Source organism: Ahaetulla prasina, chromosome 7 (assembly GCF_028640845.1).
Source record: "Ahaetulla prasina isolate Xishuangbanna chromosome 7, ASM2864084v1, whole genome shotgun sequence".
NCBI classification, from domain to species: domain Eukaryota; kingdom Metazoa; phylum Chordata; class Lepidosauria; order Squamata; family Colubridae; genus Ahaetulla; species Ahaetulla prasina.
The window spans coordinates 92,651,210-92,671,421 of NC_080545.1; the positions used below are offsets into that span (position 1 = coordinate 92,651,210).

Below are 20,212 nucleotides of genomic sequence, written 5' to 3' on the forward strand. Positions count from 1 at the left end.
GTTTCATTTCTCATCCAGGAAGCTTCTTCAGCTCTGACTGAACGGTGGGGAATGGAGAGTGGAACGGGGAATTCTTTACATTCTGTTTTACTCTTTCGTAGGGACACCGCACATTCAGTGAAGGAAAAATTTGGTAAGAAACTCTATGAAGCGCTGCTAAGGTGAGAATTCAGCAGAATGATGTACCTGTGCAATGTTTCTTCTTTTTGTTATACAGAAAACCAAGGATGCGGGACCTCATTCTGTATGTGTTTTATATATATACAGAAGAGGTTTTGATTTAGAAAGGAATATGGCATAGACGGGGTGAAATGCTCCCGGTTAAGACCAGATCGCGCAATCCGGTAGCGAGGGTGGCGGGTGGTTCAGAGAACTGGTAGCAAAAATCCCCCCCCCCCGCCCAGCTGAGCCATGCAATCATCAGAGGCTGGGTTTTTTTTTACTTTTAAAAGCATTTTTTCTTCAGCCGAAAAAATGCTCTTAAAAGTTAAAAAAAAGCCTCTGATGATCACACGGCTCAGCTGAGTTGCCTGTTCATCAGAGTCTTTTAAAAGCATTTTTAACAACCTCTTCAGCCGAAGAGGTTGTAACAAAAATGCTTTTAAAAGGCTCTGATGATCCCAGCCGAGTTGCCTGATCGTCAGAGCCTTTTAAAAGCATTTTTTTTTACAAACTCTTCGGCTGAAGAGGTTGTAGAAAAAAATACTTTTAAAAGTAAAAAAAAAAAAAGTTGGCCACGCCCAACCAGTCACATTACCCACCACCACCAAGCCATGCCCACAGAACCGGGAGTAACAAATTTTACATTTCACCACTGGGCATAGACCTCAGCTGCTTACTTTTAGATCTGAAGACATATCCAAAGTTATCACTCGCTGTAGATACCGCAGACATGTTCTGGAGAGCAAGATTACACACAATGCTGTGTTTAGTTATTATTTCTTGTTTGCTAGAATTTTGTCGTTAGCTTTCAAATGTTCCCAGATCAAGTCTCTACATCCGTGATGGCGAACCTATGACACGTGTGCCAGAGGTGGCATGCAGAGCCCTATCTTCTGGAGCCCACGCCATCCCCCCAGATCAGATCTCCGTGGCGTTCCTTTTGTGAACTTCCGTTTCCCTGCAAACGACGAAACAGAAGCTCACAAAAGAAAAAGATCTTACCTCTTGCTGCGCTGCCGGTGTTGGGAGGCCCCGCCTCCCGCCAGCCAGCTGGTCTTCGGGTCTCTTTTGCGCATGTGCGCATATGTGCACATTTGCACATTCAAACATGTGTCCGTGCATGCACATGCGTGTGCATGCACACGTTCGCGTGTGCATGCATCTTTCAGTTTGGGCATGCACACACAGTTTGGGCACTAAAAGGTTCACCATCACAGCTCTACATCATGCTAGTTCAGGGGTGTCAAACTCGATTTCATCGAGTGCGTCAGGGTTGTGTTTGATTTCGGGGAAACGGGCAGGGGGGTGTTGCCAGCATGATGTTATTCATGCCAGGGGGGAGGCGTCTGTGACGGGCCAAACACTCTGCCAGTAAAAATGGGCTCCCGAGCTCCGTTTTCGCTAGCTGAGTAGGGGTGAAATGTTCCCGGTTCAGACTGGATCGGCCAATCCAGTAGCGATGGCAGCAGGTGGTTCAGAGAACCAGTAGCAAAAATCCCTCTCCCCACCCCACCCATGCTCACCCAATCACCCGGTCGCCCACTTCCCCGCTTGCCTAAGGTGACCAGACGTCCCGCTTTTGGCGGGACAGTCCCGCTTTTTAATAATTTGTCCCGCGGCCCGCGGCATTTCAAAAAAGTCCCACCCTTCAGACGCAGACTCCATTCACTCCCATTCTGAAAATGGGAGGCGGCAATGCAAGAGGAGGAGGAGGAGGTGGAAGCGGTGGAGTGGGTGTTACAGACATCAAGTGGCGTCTCTCCTCCGCCCGCTCTCCCAAGAGCAGGCGGAGGAGAGACACCGCTTAGACTTCGCCCACCGGAGGTTGCCTGGAAGAGCTGAGAAGGTGCCTGGAAGAGCTGAGAGCCGAGAGGAGCTTTGCCATCGCTGAAATCTGGTCACTTTATGCTTGCTGCTTCTTTTAAAAAATGCTTTTAAAAGGTTAAAAAAAGGCTCTGACAATCTGGTCAGAGCTGCCTTTTTTTTTACTTTTAAAAGCCTTTTTTAACAACCTATTCAGCCACATATGATGTAAAAAAAAAGGCTTTTAAAAGTAAAAGAAAAAGATTGCGTGCCACAGCTGATCACACACCCAGTTCTACTTACTCCATGCCTCCTTTTGGCGTGCACTGCGTGCGTGCACTTTGCATTTGGTGCGTGGTGAGCACTGTGCATGCGCAGCCAGAGAACCGGTAATAAACCAGGTCAGATTTTACCACTGTAGCAGAGGCACCGTGGACCGGTCCTTCTCTGTTTCCAGGGCAGCCGTGCGGGTCGGATCTAAGCACTCCATGGGCCAAATCCGGCCCACGGGCCTTGAGTTTGACCCTTCTATGCTAGAGAAACATCTTTTTTTTTTTAATTGAAAAAGTTTTACAATATTTTTTTTTAACAATTATCTCCCCCCATCCACCCTCCCCACCCTCCCTTCTCCCCTCCCCTTCCCCCTTCCCCCTCCCTCCCCCCCGGAGACTTCCCAGAGCAAAATACAGGGTATAACATCTAACAAGCATACGCTAGAATACTACAAAAACCATAACCCATAATCTCTTCCCTCCCTTTGCTCCCTTAACTCCCCTTTCCCTTTTAAACAAATACACAAATACAATACATTTACAATCACTCATAAGCTATTTGATACTTTTTAGTCTGATACTTATTTTGAATATAATCAATCCATTTTCTCCATTCTACTCTGTATCGTTCTTGTGAATAATCTTTCAAATACGCAGGCATTTTTGCCATTTCTGCCAAATTTGAAACTTTGAGCGTCCGTTCTTCGATGGTAGGCAATTCTTCTTTCTTCCAATATTGCGCCACCAAAAGTCGTCGCTGCTGATATCTAGAGAGACATCTTCCAGGAAACTCTGCAAAATCACTAAGTCCTTGACTTACAACAGTTACATTTAGTCACCGTTTGAAGTCACAACAGCACCGAAAAAAGTGACTTGTGTTTTTCACACTTACGGTGTGATCAAAATTCAGAAGACTTAGAAGATTAAGTTTACCCCGCAGTTCTTTTTACTAGGAATAATTATGGATTGTACAGCTATAGAGACTAAATTGATTTTGAACTTAATAACAGCCGCAAGACTTTTGATTGCTCAATATTGGAAGAAAGAAGAATTACCTACAATTGAAGAATGGACACTTAAAGTATCAAATCTGGCAGAAATGGCAAAAATCTCTGCTTATTTGAAAGACTATACACAAGAAAAATATATTTTAGAATGGAAAATGTGGATTGATTATATTCAAAATAAGTATCAGATAAAAAAATATCGAATAGCATATGAGTAAATTTAGGAAATATTTTGTATTAGATATATTTTTGAAGGAGAGGGGAATTGAGAGTGTGATTAAGTGTGGAGAGACTAGAGATTATAATTTAGGAATTATTTTAGATTATGATTGTTAGTTTTGATACCCTGCATTTTGTTCTGGGAAGTCGGGGTGGGGGGTGGGGGGTAAGGGGGAGGGAAATTGGGGAGTTGAGGTTAGAGATGGAGTGATGGTTAATGTACAGGGATTATTGAAGATGTATAAATATAATTAATGTAGGGTCGGGTCTGCCCAGTTACCATTTTAGAACGGTGAGGAGGGAGAAAAGAGAGAGGAAGTAGGAAGGAGGAGAAGAGGAAGGAAGGGGGGTAGAAGAGGGAGAAGGAAGGTGTAGGGTGGAGGGAGGAGAGGATGTAGATAAGAGAAGGAGAGGAAGGTCTGGAAAGTAAAAGAAGGTAGAAGAGGGAAGAGTGTTAAAAAGGGGGGTGGTGACTGGGCAGGTCCGACTAATTGTATATAACTGTACATTGAATGAGTTGTTTGACATGAGTGTAAAAATAAAACTTTTTTATGAAAAAAAAAAATTCAGAAGGCTTAGCAACGGTCTGATACTTATGACCATTGCAGTGTCCCGGGGGGGGGGGGTCACGTGATCCCCTTTTATGACCTTCTGACAAGCAAAGTCAGTGGGGAAGCCAGATTCGCTTAACAACCGTGTTACTAGCTTAAGAACTGCAGTGATTCACTTAGCAAGAATGGCAAGAAAGGCTGTAAAACGGGGCAAAACTCATTTAGCAACAGAAATTTTGGGCTCCGTTGTGGTCGTAAGTCAAGGACTAGCTGTAGTTAGCACCGAATATACACCCACTATTAGATAATAATATTATTAATATGCACCCATTAGAAGAGCTGTGGTGGCCCAGTGGTTAGAATGCAGTACTGCAGGCTATTTCCGCTGACTGCCAACGGCAGTTCAATCCTGACCGGTTCAAGGTTGACTCAGCCTTTCATCCTTCCGAAGTCGGTAAAATGAGGACCCAGATTGTTGGGGGCAATAGGCTGACTCCGTAAACTAAGGAGAGAGGGCTGGAAAGTACTGTGAAGTGGTATATAAGTGTCAATGCTATTACTATTGCTTATTCCCAGGCAGAGAAATCTTAATAAATGTACCAGGGATTACCTCTTGAAAAATGCTTTGAAATAAATTCCACTGAGCTCCATGGGGTTTGGATTCGCATAGATAACCATTGGATTACCTAATATGGCTTCCAAAACTCTCATATTGTATACTATTAATCCCAGAAGTTAACTTCAAAGCTTTGCAAGATACTCATACTCCTCCTCCTCTTCCTCCCCTTCTTCTTCTTCTTCTTCTTCTTCTTCTTCTTCTTCTTCTTCTTCTTCTTCTTCTTCTTCTTCTTCTTCTTCTTCTTCTTCTTCCTCCTCTTCTTTCTCCTCCTCCTCCTCCTCTTCTTCCTCTTCCCCTTCCTCCTCCTCCTCCCATTCTTCTTCTTCTTCTTCTTCTTCTTCTTCTTCTTCTTCTTCTTCTTCTTCTTCTTCTTCTTCTTCTTCTTCTTCTTCTTCTTCTTCTTCCTCCTCCTCCGCCTCCTCCTCCTCCTCCTCCCATTCTTCTTCTTCTTCTTCTTCTTCTTCTTCTTCTTCTTCTTCTTCTTCTTCTTCTTCTTCTTCTTCTTCGCTAAGGAATTAATTTTCTCGCATCTACAGAGGAGAAATTCCTGACATGAACAAGATCATAGATCGTGATGACCTAACTATTATGAAACGAGCCATCTATTCCACCCAGGTGTGTTTTCTTCTGCAGTGCTTTTCAAAATTGATGACTGTTATTTGAGCAAGAAGCTATTGTATTATTGTCTCAGCTACACTAAACCGAAAGAAGAGAACATTTGTAGTTCAAGGTTTGAACTGTGGGGTCCTTGGTGCTCTCTGAACTTGGTTGTTTTTTTGCAGACGTTTCATTACCAAACTAAGTAACATCATCATTATTAGAAGGAAGTGGGGTTTGCTCTCTGTTTATAAAGTAGTGGTTTGCCCTGTAAGTGTTGGTGGGGGTATTCTTGGTGGTTCCTTGATTAGGCTGTTGTTTAGTGTTTGATTGTTGGTCTGAATTGGTGGTTCTTTGATTGGAGTATTGTTTAATGCTTGTTTGTTGGTCTACCATTAATCTTAGTGTTAATCTCTGCTTATATGAGTGGTGATTGCTGGCAAAGAGGTGTTGTGGTCTTTTAGCTTTATGCTTGTCTCTTTTGAATGGTATGTAGCTGTGGTTTATCTCTATGTGCCTGTTGATGGCTGAGTGCCAGGATTCCAGGAATTCTCTAAAGTTTTTGGATTTAACTGGCTCTAGATACGAAATCAGCTACAGCTGGTTCCCATGATGGAATATTCCTTCTGCACTAAAAACAATTAAGCCACAGAAAAGATTCCCAGCATATTTTTCACCTCTTCCGATGGGCTGACGGGAAGCTTCTACGAAACTCAAGCCTGCCTCCACTTTGGAGGACTTCAACCCAGGCATCATTTTGCATCTTTAATGCACTTTGGGCCTGTAAAATGTGCTTCTTTCCTTTTACTGTAGCGGCAGAGCCTCCCACCAGTGACAACACACAACATGATCGATGACTCCAGCGATCCCATCCTGAGCACCATCAGACGCATCGGTTTGTTCAATAATCGAACGGATCGAGTAAAGGTATTAAGACGAGCTCCTGATCTCTCCCTGCTTCTTGGAGTAGACATGACGCCACCTGAACCAGATAAGACAAGGCACAAAGGAGGACAGGATTCCCCTGCCCAGATCAGGAAAGACCCCACAGATCAAACTGGCTTTCTGGTGAAACTCAGGGTTATCCGTGCAAGGGGTAGAGATGGTAAAAATCAAGATGGCAGCTGCAAGCCCATTTTTTTAAAAAAATGTGCAATGCAACACATGTAAAAAGGGGATGGAGCGTCAGTCACTCACTGTGGAGACAAATTGGTCTAGTGGCTAAGAAACCAGATTAGAAAGTGGGAGACTATGAGTTCTAGTCCCACCAGGGGTAGGATTCAACCAGTTCAGACCGGTTCAGGCGAACTGGATGTTAATTTTAATCTGGTTCGCCAAACTGGTTGTTCCAAGGACTGGCTGACCCAACCCACCTGTCTCTTCCCCTCCCAGGAGTCTCCACACGGCCTGTTTTGGATGCCAGGTAAGTGCAGGGTGCGCATGGAGGGTCTGGGAGGGCGAAAAATGGGCCTACCGGAAGTCTGGAAACGGGCCCATTTCCGGCCTCCGGTGCCTGGGGGAAGCCGTTTTCGCCTTCCTGGAGGCTGGAAGAAAGCCTCCGGAGCCTAGTTGGCTGCCTGCACCAACTGCTTTCCCTTTCCTGCTTTCCTCGCCTGCTTTTCCCAGCATCCAGAGGCCCTCCAGAGGCCCTCCAGAGGCCAGAAACAGGCCTGTTTTTGGACTTCCGGAACCTTCCATTTTTCGCCCTCTCCAGGCTCTGGAGGTTTTCCTTGAGCCTCCAGGAGGGCGAAAGCAGCTTCCCCCAGGGTCTGGAGACCCTCCAGAGGCTGGAAACAGGCCTGTTTCCGGCTTTCCGGAATCTCCAGCAAGCCCGTTTTTTGCCCTCCCCGACCCTCCGCACAGGCCCCGAAATTATGAAAAATTATCAAAATCTCAACCTGCAAATGCTCTGTCTTACACATTGGAAAAAAGAATCCAAACACTAAATACAAACTTGACGGACATTACCTTATAGCTGACCCTCACCCAGTCAAAGACCTTGGAGTCTTCATATCCAATGACCTAAGTGCCAAAGCCCACTACAACTACATCGCAAAAAAGGCTTTAAGAGTTGTAAACCTAATCTTACGTAGTTTCTTCTCCAGAAACATTACACTACTAACCAGAGCTTATAAAACATTTGCTAGACCAATTCTTGAATACAGCTCGCCTGTCTGGAACCCACACCACATTTCAGACATCAATACAATCGAACGCGTTCAGAAATATTTTACAAGAAGAGTTTTCCAGTCCTCTGAATATAACAAAATACCTTATGCCACCAGACTTGAAATCTTGGGTTTAGAAAACGTAGAACTCCGCCGCCTTCGACAGGACCTGTGTTTAACTCATAGAATCATCTATTGCAATGTCCTTCTTGTTGAGGATTACTTCAGCTTCAATCACAACAATACAAGAGCAAACAATAGATTTAAATTTAATGTTAACTGCTTCAATCTTGATTGCAGAAAATATAACTTCAGTAAAGAGTTATTAATGCTTGGAACACACTACCAGACTCTGTGGTATCTACTCAAAATCCCCAAAACTTTAACCAAAAACTGTCTACTGTTGACCTCACCCCATTCCTAAGAGGTCTGAAAGCGGCATGCATAAGAGCACAAATGTGCCTGCCATTCCTGTCCTACTGTTTCCTTTCATTATATCCAATTTATATAGTTATTATATACTTATATATATGCTATATATTATATAGTTACTTCATGCTTATGCTTATATATACCATTGTGACAAAATAAAATAAATAAAAAATAAATAAAAAATTACCTGGAATGGTGAACGAGCTGTGTGGGGACTCCTGGGAGGGGCGTAGAGGGGTGGGAGAGGTGGGGAGGGATGGGCATGGCCAGCCAGGGGTGGCATTTGGGAGTTCGCCGAACTCCAGTGATCTTTGGCTAGAGGATTGCCTGAACCCTTCAGTTTGTAGAATGTTACCAAAGAGGTCAAATCCATATTTCAATCCACCCCACCTCATCTCATCTCATCTCATCTCATCTCATCTCATCTCATCTCATCTCATCTCATCTCATCTCATCTCATCTCATCTCATCTCATCTCATCTCATCAAGATAGCTGCTACTCTATTCACAGCTCGACAGTCTTCCAGATCTCTGCTGGGAAAGTAACACAGATTTTCTTAACTTCTTTTGTCTTCTCTGCAGGTCATCCTACATCCTGAATTTCTTTCTTCAACGAGTCCATTATTACCAATGGACTATGAAGAGTTTGTCAGAGGCTGCCATCTTGGAGTCTTTCCATCATATTATGAACCCTGGGGGTATACTCCAGGTGAGGAGGTTGAATTGTTTTTGTATATTGCTTATTACTTATTGCCAGATACAGGAATTCCTTCCTTCCTCCCTCCCTCCCTCCCTCCCTCCCTCCCTCCCTCCTTTCTTTCTTCCTTGCTTCTTTCTTCCTTCCTTCCTTCCTCCTTCCCTCCTTCCTTATTACTCTCACCCTCCCTCCTTCTCTCCTTCCTCCTTCCTTCCCTTCCTTTCTTCCTTTCTTTATTAGTCCTTCCTTCATTCCTTTCTCCTTCCTTCCTTCTTTTCTTCACCCTCCTTCCTTCCTTTTTTATTTCTTTCTCCTTCCTTCCTTTGTTCCTCCTTCCCTCCCTCCCTCCTTCTTCCTTCCTTCCTTTTTCTCCTTCCTTCCTTCCTTCCTCCCTCCCTACTTACTTCCTTCTTTCCTTCCTCCCTCCCTCCCTCCCTCTCTCTCTCTCTCTCTTTCTTTCTTTCTCTCTCCTTCCTTCCTCCTCCTTCCCTCCCTCCCTCCCTCCTTCCTTCCTTCTGAATTTTCTTTGCAAATCTAAATTTACACTGCTTTTTCAACACAGTTTCCTTACAACAAGTCAATATCTTTAGTGGTGCCAATTTGAATTTTTTTTAAAAAAGCCCTGTCCCATGCTTTGAGTGAGGCTCAATAACTCCTCCTGATGAGACACTGCAGTTTGTTTTGCTGGTCTGAAATTCTGTTCACTTTTCTCTTTTCGCAGCTGAGTGCACCGTCATGGGCATCCCCAGTGTTACCACGAACCTGTCGGGATTTGGCTGTTTCATGCAGGAACATGTAGCTGACCCAGCTGCTTATGGTAAGAAGACTCAGGCTACAGCCAGATGATGTCATTCAAGAGCAACCAACCAGTATGTATGTATGAGTATATCAGCATAACAATTGCTGTCCAGCCCTATTTCTATACCAAGGTTGGAAAGTGCTCTTGTGTTGACAATTTAAATGTGGGCATTGTTTTAGGTTGGCCAAATGTAGGCTTATCATGTTCACTTACGAGACCGCCTGCTGTTACCTTTTGCCTCCCACCGACCCGTACGCTCGCACAGAGAAGGTCTCCTCAGGGTGCCGTCCGCCAAACAGTGTCGGCTGGCGGCCCCCAGGAGTAGGGCCTTCTCTGTGGGGGCAGTGACGCTCTGGAATGAACTTCCCCCCGGTCTGCGTCAAGTGCCCGATCTTCGGACCTTCCGTCGTGAGCTCAAAACATATTTATTCATTAAAGCGGGACTGGCATAATTAGTGATGTATTTTAATTGGGTTTTTAATATTTTTTAACTTTTTAATTTAAATTTTAATAATCGGCCTTTAAAATTTGCTCTTTTTAATTGTTGTTTTAAACTGTATATATCTTTGTTTTTACTTTGGCTGTACACCGCCCTGAGTCCTTCGGGAGAAGGGCGGTATAAAAATTTAATAAAATAAAAATAAATAAATAAATAAATAATCTAATGAAATGAAAGGATTAGGGCAGTGCTGGAATTCAATTTTTTTTACTACCGGTTCTGTGGCTGTGGCTTGGTGGGAGTGGTGTGGCTTGGTGGGCATGGCAGGGGAAGGATATTGCAAAATCTCCATTCCCACCCCACTCTTGGGCCAGCCAGAGGCGGTATTTGCCAGTTCTCCGAAGTACTCAAAATTTCCGTTACCGGTTCTCTAGCACCTGTCCGAACCTGCTGGATTTCACCCCTGGATTAGGGGGTGATGTGATAGAGATGTAGAAGATAGTTTTAAAAATTAGGGTTGCATCTTGCCTCCTGCTTAGCAACTGTTGGATATCTTGAGGTTAGTGGAAGTCAAAGAGTTTGTGGCTTGTACATTTTTAGCCAATGAAAACCACACAGTAGATTAGAGTCACCGGTGATGCTGTTAATATATCGTAGTTGTTACACAGGCAAAGTCTAAAGGTTCATATTTGGGAGGGTAGAAAGGACAGGTCATTCAAAGTTTTTCAAGACTGGATGCTGCCTTCAGACACTGGGAGGAAGTCTATATCAGGAGTATCCAACTTTGACAATGTTAAGGCCTGCTGACGTCTAGTCTAATGAAAGGAATGACTAGGGATGACATGATAGCAGTCTCCCAGTACTTGATGGGCTGCCACAAAAAAGAGGTGGTCAAACTATTCTCCAGAGCACCTGAAGGTAGGACAAGAAACAATGGATGGAAACTAATCAGGGAGAGAAGCAACCTAGAACTAAGGAGAAATTTCCTAACAGCTAGAACAATTAATTTGTGGAATGACTTGCCTGCAGAAATTGTGAATGCTCCAACCCTGGAAGTTTTTAAGAAGAGATTGGACAGCCATTTGTCTGAAATGGTATAGGGCCATGATGGCGAACCTCTGGCACGCATGCGGCATGCATAGCCATATCAGTGGGCACACGAGCTCACTGGCATGTGCGCTGGCCAGCTGATTTTCGGGCCTTCTGGGCCCACCAGAAGTAGGGAAACAGGCTGTTTCCTGCTTCCAGAGGGCCTGGGGGAGGAAGGCCCGTTTTTCTCTCTCACCTGCTCCAGAGCCTCTCTATGAGTCTGGGGGAGGGCGAAAACAGTCTTTCCCATCCCTTGGGTCCTCCAGAGGTCAGAAATGGCTTGTTTCCCAACTTCCGGTTGGACACGAAATGACGTTTTTTGCTGTTCCCAGCCTTCAGAGCCTCTCTAAAAGTCTCTGGAGGCTGGGGACAGCAAAAAAGTCACTTCCTGTCAAACCAGAAGTTGGGAAATGGGCCGTTTTTGGCTTCTGAAGGGCCTCAGGGGTGGGAGTGGGGAAGGCTGTTTTCGTCCTCCCCAGACTCATAAAGAGGCTCTGGAGCCAGGTGAGAGAGAAAAATGGGCCTACCAGGCCATCAGGTGCCAGGAGCTGGGGGGAGAGCAGGGGGTCGCGTGCGCATGAGCGGGGGTGGGGTGCATAGAATCATGGGTGTGGGCACGGTCGCGTGTGACCCCCCTTGCACCCCACCCCTCCTGGCACACGATGGCAAAAAGGTTAGCCATCACTGGTATAGGGTCTCCTGCTTGAGCAGAGGGTTGGACTAGAAGATCTCCAAGGCCTCTTCCGACTCTGTTATTCTATATTCAGTTGGGGGAGGGATTAAAAAGAAGAGAAAGAGAAGAAGAATGCAATTTGGCTAAACAGAAGTTGAACGTCCCTATTTTATGACAGGATGAATTGTGGAGAAGTTGTCACCCTTATGCATCATAACGGATGGGACAGAGACCTTCGAAGATCCAAAAAGCAACAATATGCTTTAGTTCAGGGGTCTCCAACCTTGGCAACTTTAAGCCTGGCGGACTTCAACTCCCAGAATTCCCCAGCCAGCAAAGCTGGCTGGGGGATTATGGGAGTTGAAGTCCGCCAGGCTTAAAGTTGCCAAGGTTGGAGACCCCTGCTCTAGTTATTGTTGTGTCCCCTCCTCCTCTGACGGCTGAGTTAGGGAAGTCCATATCAAGCGTGCCTCTGCAGCTTTGCCAAAGTTCTGTCAGAGTTCTCAGGGCAGACAGGAGACCAGGATGTGACTTCAGCAATCCAAATTAGACTTTGCCTGACTCAAAGAATGCCAGAAAGCAGATCCTTTATATAGGCCATGGGGTGTGGCTCCATGACTCAGCACTTATCTAGGCCTGCCCCTCCCTTCCTTTTGCTGACGTCGCCTCTCCACTCTCCGGAAGCGTGGGTCCCTCCAGCCTCCAGCTGTCGGCAATTCCAGCTCGTGACTGGCTTCACACTCCCCAGGCTCACATGCTGTGCGGGAGGGGCCCAGCTGCTCCGTTTGGGGGCTGGAGGCATGCCAGGACATTCTTCTGTACTATCAGTGTCTGGCAGGAGATGAGAGGGGCCTGGCTGCGGAGAAGGGGGCGAGCGAGGCACAACAGTTATCTAATCAGCCCCCATCGTCTCTCTCAGGAATTTACATTGTGGACCGGCGATTTCGCTCTCCGGATGAGTCTTGCAATCAGCTGACCCAGTTCCTGTACGCATTCTGCCAACAGTCGCGGCGACAAAGAATTGTCCAGAGGAACCGAACGGAGAGGCTTTCCGATCTGCTGGACTGGAGATATTTAGGGAGAGTAAGTAAGGTTGATGTATTCTTGGTTAGATCAGGTGTATCCAACCTTGGCAATTTTATCACTTGTGGACTTCAACTCCCAGAATTCTTCAGCCAGCCATGCTGGCTGGAAAATTCTGGGAATTGAAGTCCACAGCTATTAAAGTTGTCAGGTATGGATACTTCTGATTTAGATTATTTTTTGGCAGGAGGGTCTGCAAAATGTAGTCCAAAAAGCCAAAGTTTTTGCCCAGTCAAAGCTTTGCTTTTTCTTTAAAAGTAAGGTAAAGGTTCCCCTCGCACATACATGCTAGTCGTTCCTGGCTCTAGGGGGCGGTGCTCATCTCCATTTCAAAGCCGAAGAGCCAGCACTGTCCGAAGACGTCTCCGTGGTCATGTGGCCGGCATGACTCAATGCCAAAGGTACACCAAACGCTATTACCTTCCCATCAAAGGTGGTCCCTATTTTTCTACTTGCATTTTTACATGCTTTCGAACTGCTAGGTTGGCAGAAGCTGGGACAAGTAACGGGAGCTCACCCCTGTTACACGGCAGTACTAGGGATTCGAACCGCTGAACTGCCGACCTTTCGATCAACAAGCTCAACGTCTTAGTCACTGAGCCACCACATCCCCTTGCTTGTTTATGGGTGTTGTATTTTTGCAGCTTCAATCACATCTTGATTCGTGGTTTATTTATTTATTTATTTATTATTTATTTATTTATTAATTTTTTATACCGCCCTTCTCCCGAAGGACTCAGGGCGGTGTACAGCCTTCATTTAAAACAATTAATATACATATTAAAATACCAATTAAAAAGCTTATTCAATAAAAGGCCAAAATTAAAACCGTCCAATTGACCATATAAAATACCCAGTAAAATGACAATTAAAAATTAAAAATTAAAAATTTAGAATTTAAAAATCAGGCCAGTCCCGCTTGGATAAATAAATAAGTTTTCAGTTCCCTGAACTGAATTGGTATCGCGACAATTTTTAACCATACCCTGCAGGCATCTTTTATTCTGCAAACTGCAGTCATTAACCTTTAATAGCTCCTTTCTCTCTGTGTGTGATTAGAAAACGGTTAAACTTTCTCTTGATTTACATTTCAGAGTCTTTTGTTATTTGGATTTGTTTTCAATTTGCAAATTTCTCTGTTTTCTCTTACAGTATTATATGCATGCCAGACACTTAGCTCTGAGTCGGGCTTTTCCTGAAAAATTTGAGATGGAACCAAATGCTCCACCCACGGTAATCGTTTTTTAAATTAAACGCAAATAGTTGGGATTATAAACGTATCATCTGTTTTTGTATAGAGAGCCAGTGTGGCATAGTAGTTAATGGCACCAGGTGAGAAATCAGGAGACAGTGAGTTCTAGTCCTGTCTTAGGTATAAAGCCAGGTAGGTGACCTTGGGACAGGCTCTCTCTTTCAGCCCGAGGAAGGAGGAAATAGCAAACCACTTCCAAAAAAACCCTTGTGAAGAAAATGGCAGGAACTTGTCCAGCGAGTTGCCAGGTGTCAACATTGACTAGAAGGCATTCTTCAAAAAAATCTTCATATGAAGGAGGTTTAGTCCTTTCCTTTGGCTCATTTTCTCTTGCTTAGTGCCTTTTGCTAAATATCCAATTTTCAAATATATTCATCCGAATATATAGTTTTATTGCTAACACCATTAACAAGATGGCCAAAGGTGGAAATTATGTTCCTTCCTTCCTTCCTTCCTTCCTTCCTTCCTTCCTTCCTTCCTTCCTTCCTTTCTTTCTTTCTTTCATTATTTTGCTCTTTCTTTTTCTTCCTTCCTACCTTCCTTCCTTCCTTCTTTCTTTTTTCTTTCTTTCTTTCATTATTTTGCTCTCTTTCTTTTTCTTCCTTCCTTCCTTCTTTCTTTCATTATTTTGCTCTCTCTCTTTCTCTTTTTCTTCCTCCCTCCCTCCCTCCCTCCCTTCCTTCCTTCCTTCCTTCCTTCCTTCCTTCCTTCCTTCCTTCCTTCTTTCCTTCTCTTTCTTTCTTTCTTTCTTTCTTTTTTTCTTCCTTTCTCACTTCCTATTTCACGACTCCTAAAGACGACTTAGCTTAACCTAAAATGTTCAATTCTGGGTTTTCCCCTGTTTGCTATTTTTACTTGATTCACTTAGTTTCAGCTTGATTGTTAATTATCTAGCAGAGACGCTGATTCTCAATCCACTGTAGATTCTTGTTAATCTTTCAAGGCAAGATGGAAAGCATATAAAGAATAAAACATATTTTGATGTAAAACTTCCCAGAAGTGTTTCAAATTTTCCAGGCTGTATCGCAGGAGTAGATAACTGCTACATTATAGATTGGACTTCGGCTGTTAGCAATCTTAGCTAGTACCATCAATGGCAAGGCAACTGTGAGGGTGCTTAACCAGAACATCTGGAAAAGTGCATGTAGTCTACTCCCCCTTCCACAACTGTATCAGGGGTGAAATGTAAAATTTGTTATTACTGGATCTGTGGGCATGGCTTGGTGGGGAGAGGGCTAATGTGACTGGGTGGGTGTGGCCAACTTTTTTTTTTTTACTTTTAAAAGCATTTTTTCAAAAAAGCTTTTAAAGTGTTCTGACGAGCCCAGCTGAGCCACACGATCATCAGAGCCTTTTTTTTTACTTTTACTTTTAAAAAGCATTTTTTCGGCCAAACAAAAAATGCTTTTAAAAGTAAAAAAAACCCCCAAACTTCTGATGATCACTCGGTTCAGCTGGGGCGGGGGGTGGGGCCAGGGATTTTTGCTACCGGTTCTCCGAACCACCTGGGCACCATCGCTACTGGATCGGGCGATCCGGTCTGAACTGGGAGCATTTCACCCCTGATCTGTATATTTATTTCTTCTTTTTTTTACTTCTTTTACAGACAGAGGGTTTTCGTTACCCACGTCCTTCATCTGTGCCTCCCTCACCTTCCGTTTCTCAGCACAACAGCCCTCATCAAAGCGATGAGGAAGTGGACGATGACGAAAGATATGACGAGGAGGAAGAGGCTGAGAGAGACAGGCAGAACATAAAATCCCCCTTCTCCTTCACTGCTATGCCATGGAGGAAGAAGAAGCAGCATGGGGAATACAGGAACTAATCCGTCAAATCCTTTATTCATGGCCTTGAATTGATACTACAGAGAGAGGGGGGGGGGGGAGGGAGGGAGGGAGAGAGGGAGAGAGAGAGACAGACAGAGAGACAGAGACAGAGAGACAGACAGAAAGAGAGAGAGAGAGACAGAGACAGAGAGAGACAGAGAAACAGAGACAGAGAGACACAGAGAGACAGAGACAGAGACAGAGATAGATATAGAGACACAGAGAGAGACAGAGAGACAGAGAGAGACAGAGACAGAGACAGCGACACAGAGGAATGGATGGATGGATGGATGGATGGATGGATGGATGGATGGATGGATGGATGGATAGATGGATGGATGTGTCATCCTCAAGGTCAGATGGCTATACTGGACCGGCAGAAAATATCACGGAATCCTGCGAGAACCAAATATCAGAAATAATTTGAATTCTTACTTTTTCCTACTGTCAGTAATTCTGATGGTTGTTGTTTTTTTTAATTTCCTCTTCCTCTTTGGAATTGGAAGAAATGTAGAAGATGGTATTAAAGATTAGGGTTGCCTCTTGCCTCTTGCTTAGCAACTGTTGAATATCTTGAGGTTAGTGGAAGTCAAAGAGTTTGTGGCTTGTACATTTTTAGCCAATGAAAACCACACAGTAGATTAGAGTCACCGGTGATGCTGTTACTATATTGTAGTTGTTACACAGGCAAAGTCTGAAGGTTCGTATTTGGGAGGGTAGAAAGGACAGGTCATTCAAACTTTTTCAGGACTGGATGCTGCCTTCAGACAATGGGAGGACGTCTCCATCAGGAGTGTCCAATTTTGACAATATTAAGGCCTGTGGATGTCTAGTCTAATGAAAAGAAGGACGGGGGTGACATGATAGTAGTGTTCCAATATTTGAAGGGCTGCCACAAAGAAGAGGGGGTTGTTCTGACCTAGGCTACCTTAGGAATTAATCAGCACAAATCTAATCCCAGCAAACCTCTTTAATTCATACGGCTCTAAATTACTTTCATTTACAGTCCGCAAGGCTTGATAAACAGTCTTTCAGAGGAAGGTTATCAACACCCACCTATCTCACGTGGAACGCTGCCAAAGAGCTAATTTCCAGATGCAGGGCAAGGCCAAACTTGGCACAGAGTCTCAAACAGAAGTTTCAAATCTTGAATCGGCAGGATGAACTAATTGCTTCCTGCAAAAGCTCACATCCCGTTTGCTTCTCTTTTATGTTTTATGGGAGGGGCCAATCATCTCCAAGCCTTACTCCCAAGTCGACCCTGTTTCTTTAATTGTTCCTGTCTCCTGGAAGTTCTGCGTGTGCACTCACTGGGAACAGGCTCACGTTGTTCTTCTGCCTCGCTGATGTCAGACTCCGGAGACTAACCAACACTGCTCTTAATTGGATAAATGGTCTAGAAATTTACAGAATACTAATTTTATTCTTATGAAGCAGGGTATTTCAAAATGTAAGCTATAACATATATACAATGTTTTGAATTCCTCAAAATTGACTACCTATTTCCATCATACGTGTACTACACTATAATGTGCTCCTTTTATATATTTTTTTCTACTGTTATTCATATACTCTATGCCACGGGTACCCAACCCCCACTCCCACCTTCTATGACCCATGAGCCATTTGGAACCTGACCATGGAAGTGGCAGATGAACACGAACAGTGGGTGAGCATATGCGGGCACGCTCCATTCGCAGCAGCAGTGGTGTGCAGGCCCGCCACTGGTGCAAATGGAGCTGTATACATGGGTTTGCCAGCCACTTGGGGAACTATGCTCTATGCCAGGTCTGTCAAACTCCCAGCTCATGACAGCTGGATGCGTCACGAGCTGACCATGCCCACGCCCAGTTCAGCGAAGGGGAAAGAAGTCCTAATACATTGTTTGACGCTGCCGTGATGACGTGAGTTTGACACCCCTGCTCTATTCCAACAGCTAAATCGGGGGGGGGGGGTCAAAGTCAAGGCCCAGGGGCCGAATCTGGCCCACGGGTTGCGTAGATCTGGCCTGCGTTGCCTTCCTGGAATCAGTGAAGGACTGGCCCACAGTGCCTCTGCCAGTGAAAACGGAGCTCAGGAGAGCTGCATGCGGCCCTCCTGAGCTCTGTTTTCACTGGTAAAGGGTTGCAGAAGGCCATCGCAGCTGAAAATGAAGCTTGGGAACCTGTTTTCTGTGGCAGAGCACTCTGGCCACCACAGGCGCCCCCAACACAAGTGATGTCAAGCTGACACGCCCACCCCAGACCCCCAAAGTCCAATACAACAGCCCTTAGTGAAATCAAGTTTGACACCCCTGCGCTAAATGAATCAATAAAATTATACTTTGTCAGTCTGAACTTTTTCAGATCTATAATAAACCATTTCTGATTTGTGTAAACTCAATCATTTGGGAAGGGTCAGGTTATTTTAAAAGGTCAGAGATGTCACTTGGAGTTCATGACCTTTAGAAATTTTTTTAATTTATTACTAAATTTAATTGCCAGCCATCGCCCAATCCCAGGCTTCGCGAATGCTAAAGCTTCAAAGATATAGAAGGCATAAATGCCATGGAACTCACTAAAATCCCTCTGGGTAAATGTCTGGGTATCACTCATTTCTTCTTCATCATCAAGGTCAATAATTTCTAAATACAGATTTGATCTAGCTCAGAAGCCATCTTGCTGTAGGCTCACAATGTGATATCGCCCAGTTTCACACAGTGATAGGATTCAGCCGGTTCGGATGAGTTAGGGCGAACCGGGAGTTAAATTGCTGGCTAGCTCCGCCCCTTCCCACCCAGCCCCTTCCTGGAGTCCCCAAATGCCCCATTTTGGCTCCCAGGTAAGTGCAGGGAGGCCTCCTAGTCCCCAAACAGGCCACAGAGGCGTGGCATGCCCACCTGCGGCCTGTTTTCACTCCCAGGAGGCTTCAGGGAGGCCTCCTAGGCCCAAAATGGAGCACGGGGGTGTGATACATCCCCCCTGCAGCCCGTTTTTGCTCCCAGGGGGGTGCAGGAGGCCGAGTGCTGCCTGTCACACACCCCTGGCCACGCCCACCATGGCCACGCCCACCCAGCCGGTCATTAGGGCAGAGAACCGGTTGTTAAATCATTCGAATGCCACTACTGGTTCCACATGATTTCGAAACTTTTCAAACGATTTTAAGAAAAATCAAAATCAAAGGCTTCAGTGCAGAAGCTTCAAGAACCCACTCTGTTCCCAGAATGCACTTGAATTCTGCATGCGTTCAAAAGAAATTGGGAAAAAAAGGAAACAATTGATGAATGAAAGCAACCCAGTGCCTTATTTGCAAGTAGAAGAAAAAATGAAAGTAGCGGGGAACAGCACTGCAATGCATGAAACCACATACTGTACTTCTTTGCTAATCAGTCTGGCTAGTCTATGGAACGGAATGTGTTCTCTTTTATTAGCGGGTAAATTTTCAGCAACCTAAAATAAAGGCCAAAAAAAATTCAATTGTAACGGCTCAAAGAAAAGAGAAAAGAGAATGATGACCGGGCCGGAAGGCATTTTATTTTTTATAAAGATTTGATCTGCAGGCAGGCTTAATTGAAAAAGAGAATCATTTAAACACTTTTATATGCCTCAGTTGCTTTGGCCATTCAGCAAGCAAGAAACACCGTGCCGAAAAATAAATATTTGTGCTTCCAATGTGTGTTGGGAATTAATGTACTATAACCAGCAGCATTCAAGAATGCTTCTCCATCTTACACCTTGTGTGTGAACCCCCTGGTAGGCCCATTTTTCGCCCTCCCCAGGCTCCAGAGTCTTTCTAGGAGCCTGGGGAGGGTGAAAATCCCCCCCTAGAGATTGGAAACAACCCGTTTGCTGACTTCTGGTTGGACCAGAAGGCCCATTTTTCGTTCTCCCAAGGCTCCACCAGAAGTTGGCAAACAGGTTGTTTCTTACACCTTGTTTCTTCTCAGCAGTGGTGGGTTTCGCATTATGTTACTCCTGCTTCGCCGCACCCACATCCGCTCGCTTCCTGCATGTGGGCTCCCAGTTCACGCACATGCCTGCCTTCCACACATCCGCTCCGCCTTCCAGGCATGTGCTTTCCTCACGTGCATGCCTTCCACACATGCACCCAGCCTCAGAAACGTGCCAAATAGGATGGCATAAAACCAGGGCAGGTGGGCTGGCCCACCCGCAATTTCCACTACAGATTCGGGCAAACCGGTCCGAACCGCCTAAATACAACCTATGCTTCTCAGCTTCAGAAGAAATGGCCCAGTACCTCATTGTTTCTTTCTTCTTCCTTCCTGTAGATTTTGAGCAATAATTCACATCCATTCCCCTTAACAAAATTAAAGGAGAATTGAGGGATAACATTTGTAAAAGTATTCCATATTTTTACAATTTCAGAGTTATTCGCCTAAGGAGGCCCTCTTTGATCTTAATACATTTGCAAAAGTCAATGGGAGGTAAAATAAGCAGGTTGAACATAATAATAACAGCACATCAACATCTTTTCTAAGCAGAAAAAAAATACCTTTAATTGTTTGGTGCTGATACTACAGAATGA

General features: G+C 44.8%; 1 protein-coding gene across 1 annotated transcript in view; it reads left to right on the plus strand.

Annotated features, from left to right (window-relative positions):
* GYS2 (glycogen synthase 2) overlaps positions 1-15,716 on the plus strand; it is a 60,069-nt gene extending 44,353 nt beyond the window's left edge. The window contains exons 10-17 of the mRNA XM_058191594.1: positions 102-161; positions 5,170-5,248; positions 6,044-6,157; positions 8,413-8,539; positions 9,249-9,344; positions 12,447-12,610; positions 13,763-13,843; positions 15,469-15,716. Coding sequence (XP_058047577.1) covers positions 102-161; positions 5,170-5,248; positions 6,044-6,157; positions 8,413-8,539; positions 9,249-9,344; positions 12,447-12,610; positions 13,763-13,843; positions 15,469-15,687 — 940 coding nt within the window. The 3' untranslated portion in view covers positions 15,688-15,716. The remainder of the gene's footprint in view (positions 1-101; positions 162-5,169; positions 5,249-6,043; positions 6,158-8,412; positions 8,540-9,248; positions 9,345-12,446; positions 12,611-13,762; positions 13,844-15,468) is intronic.
* The last annotated feature ends 4,496 nt before the right edge of the window (positions 15,717-20,212 follow it).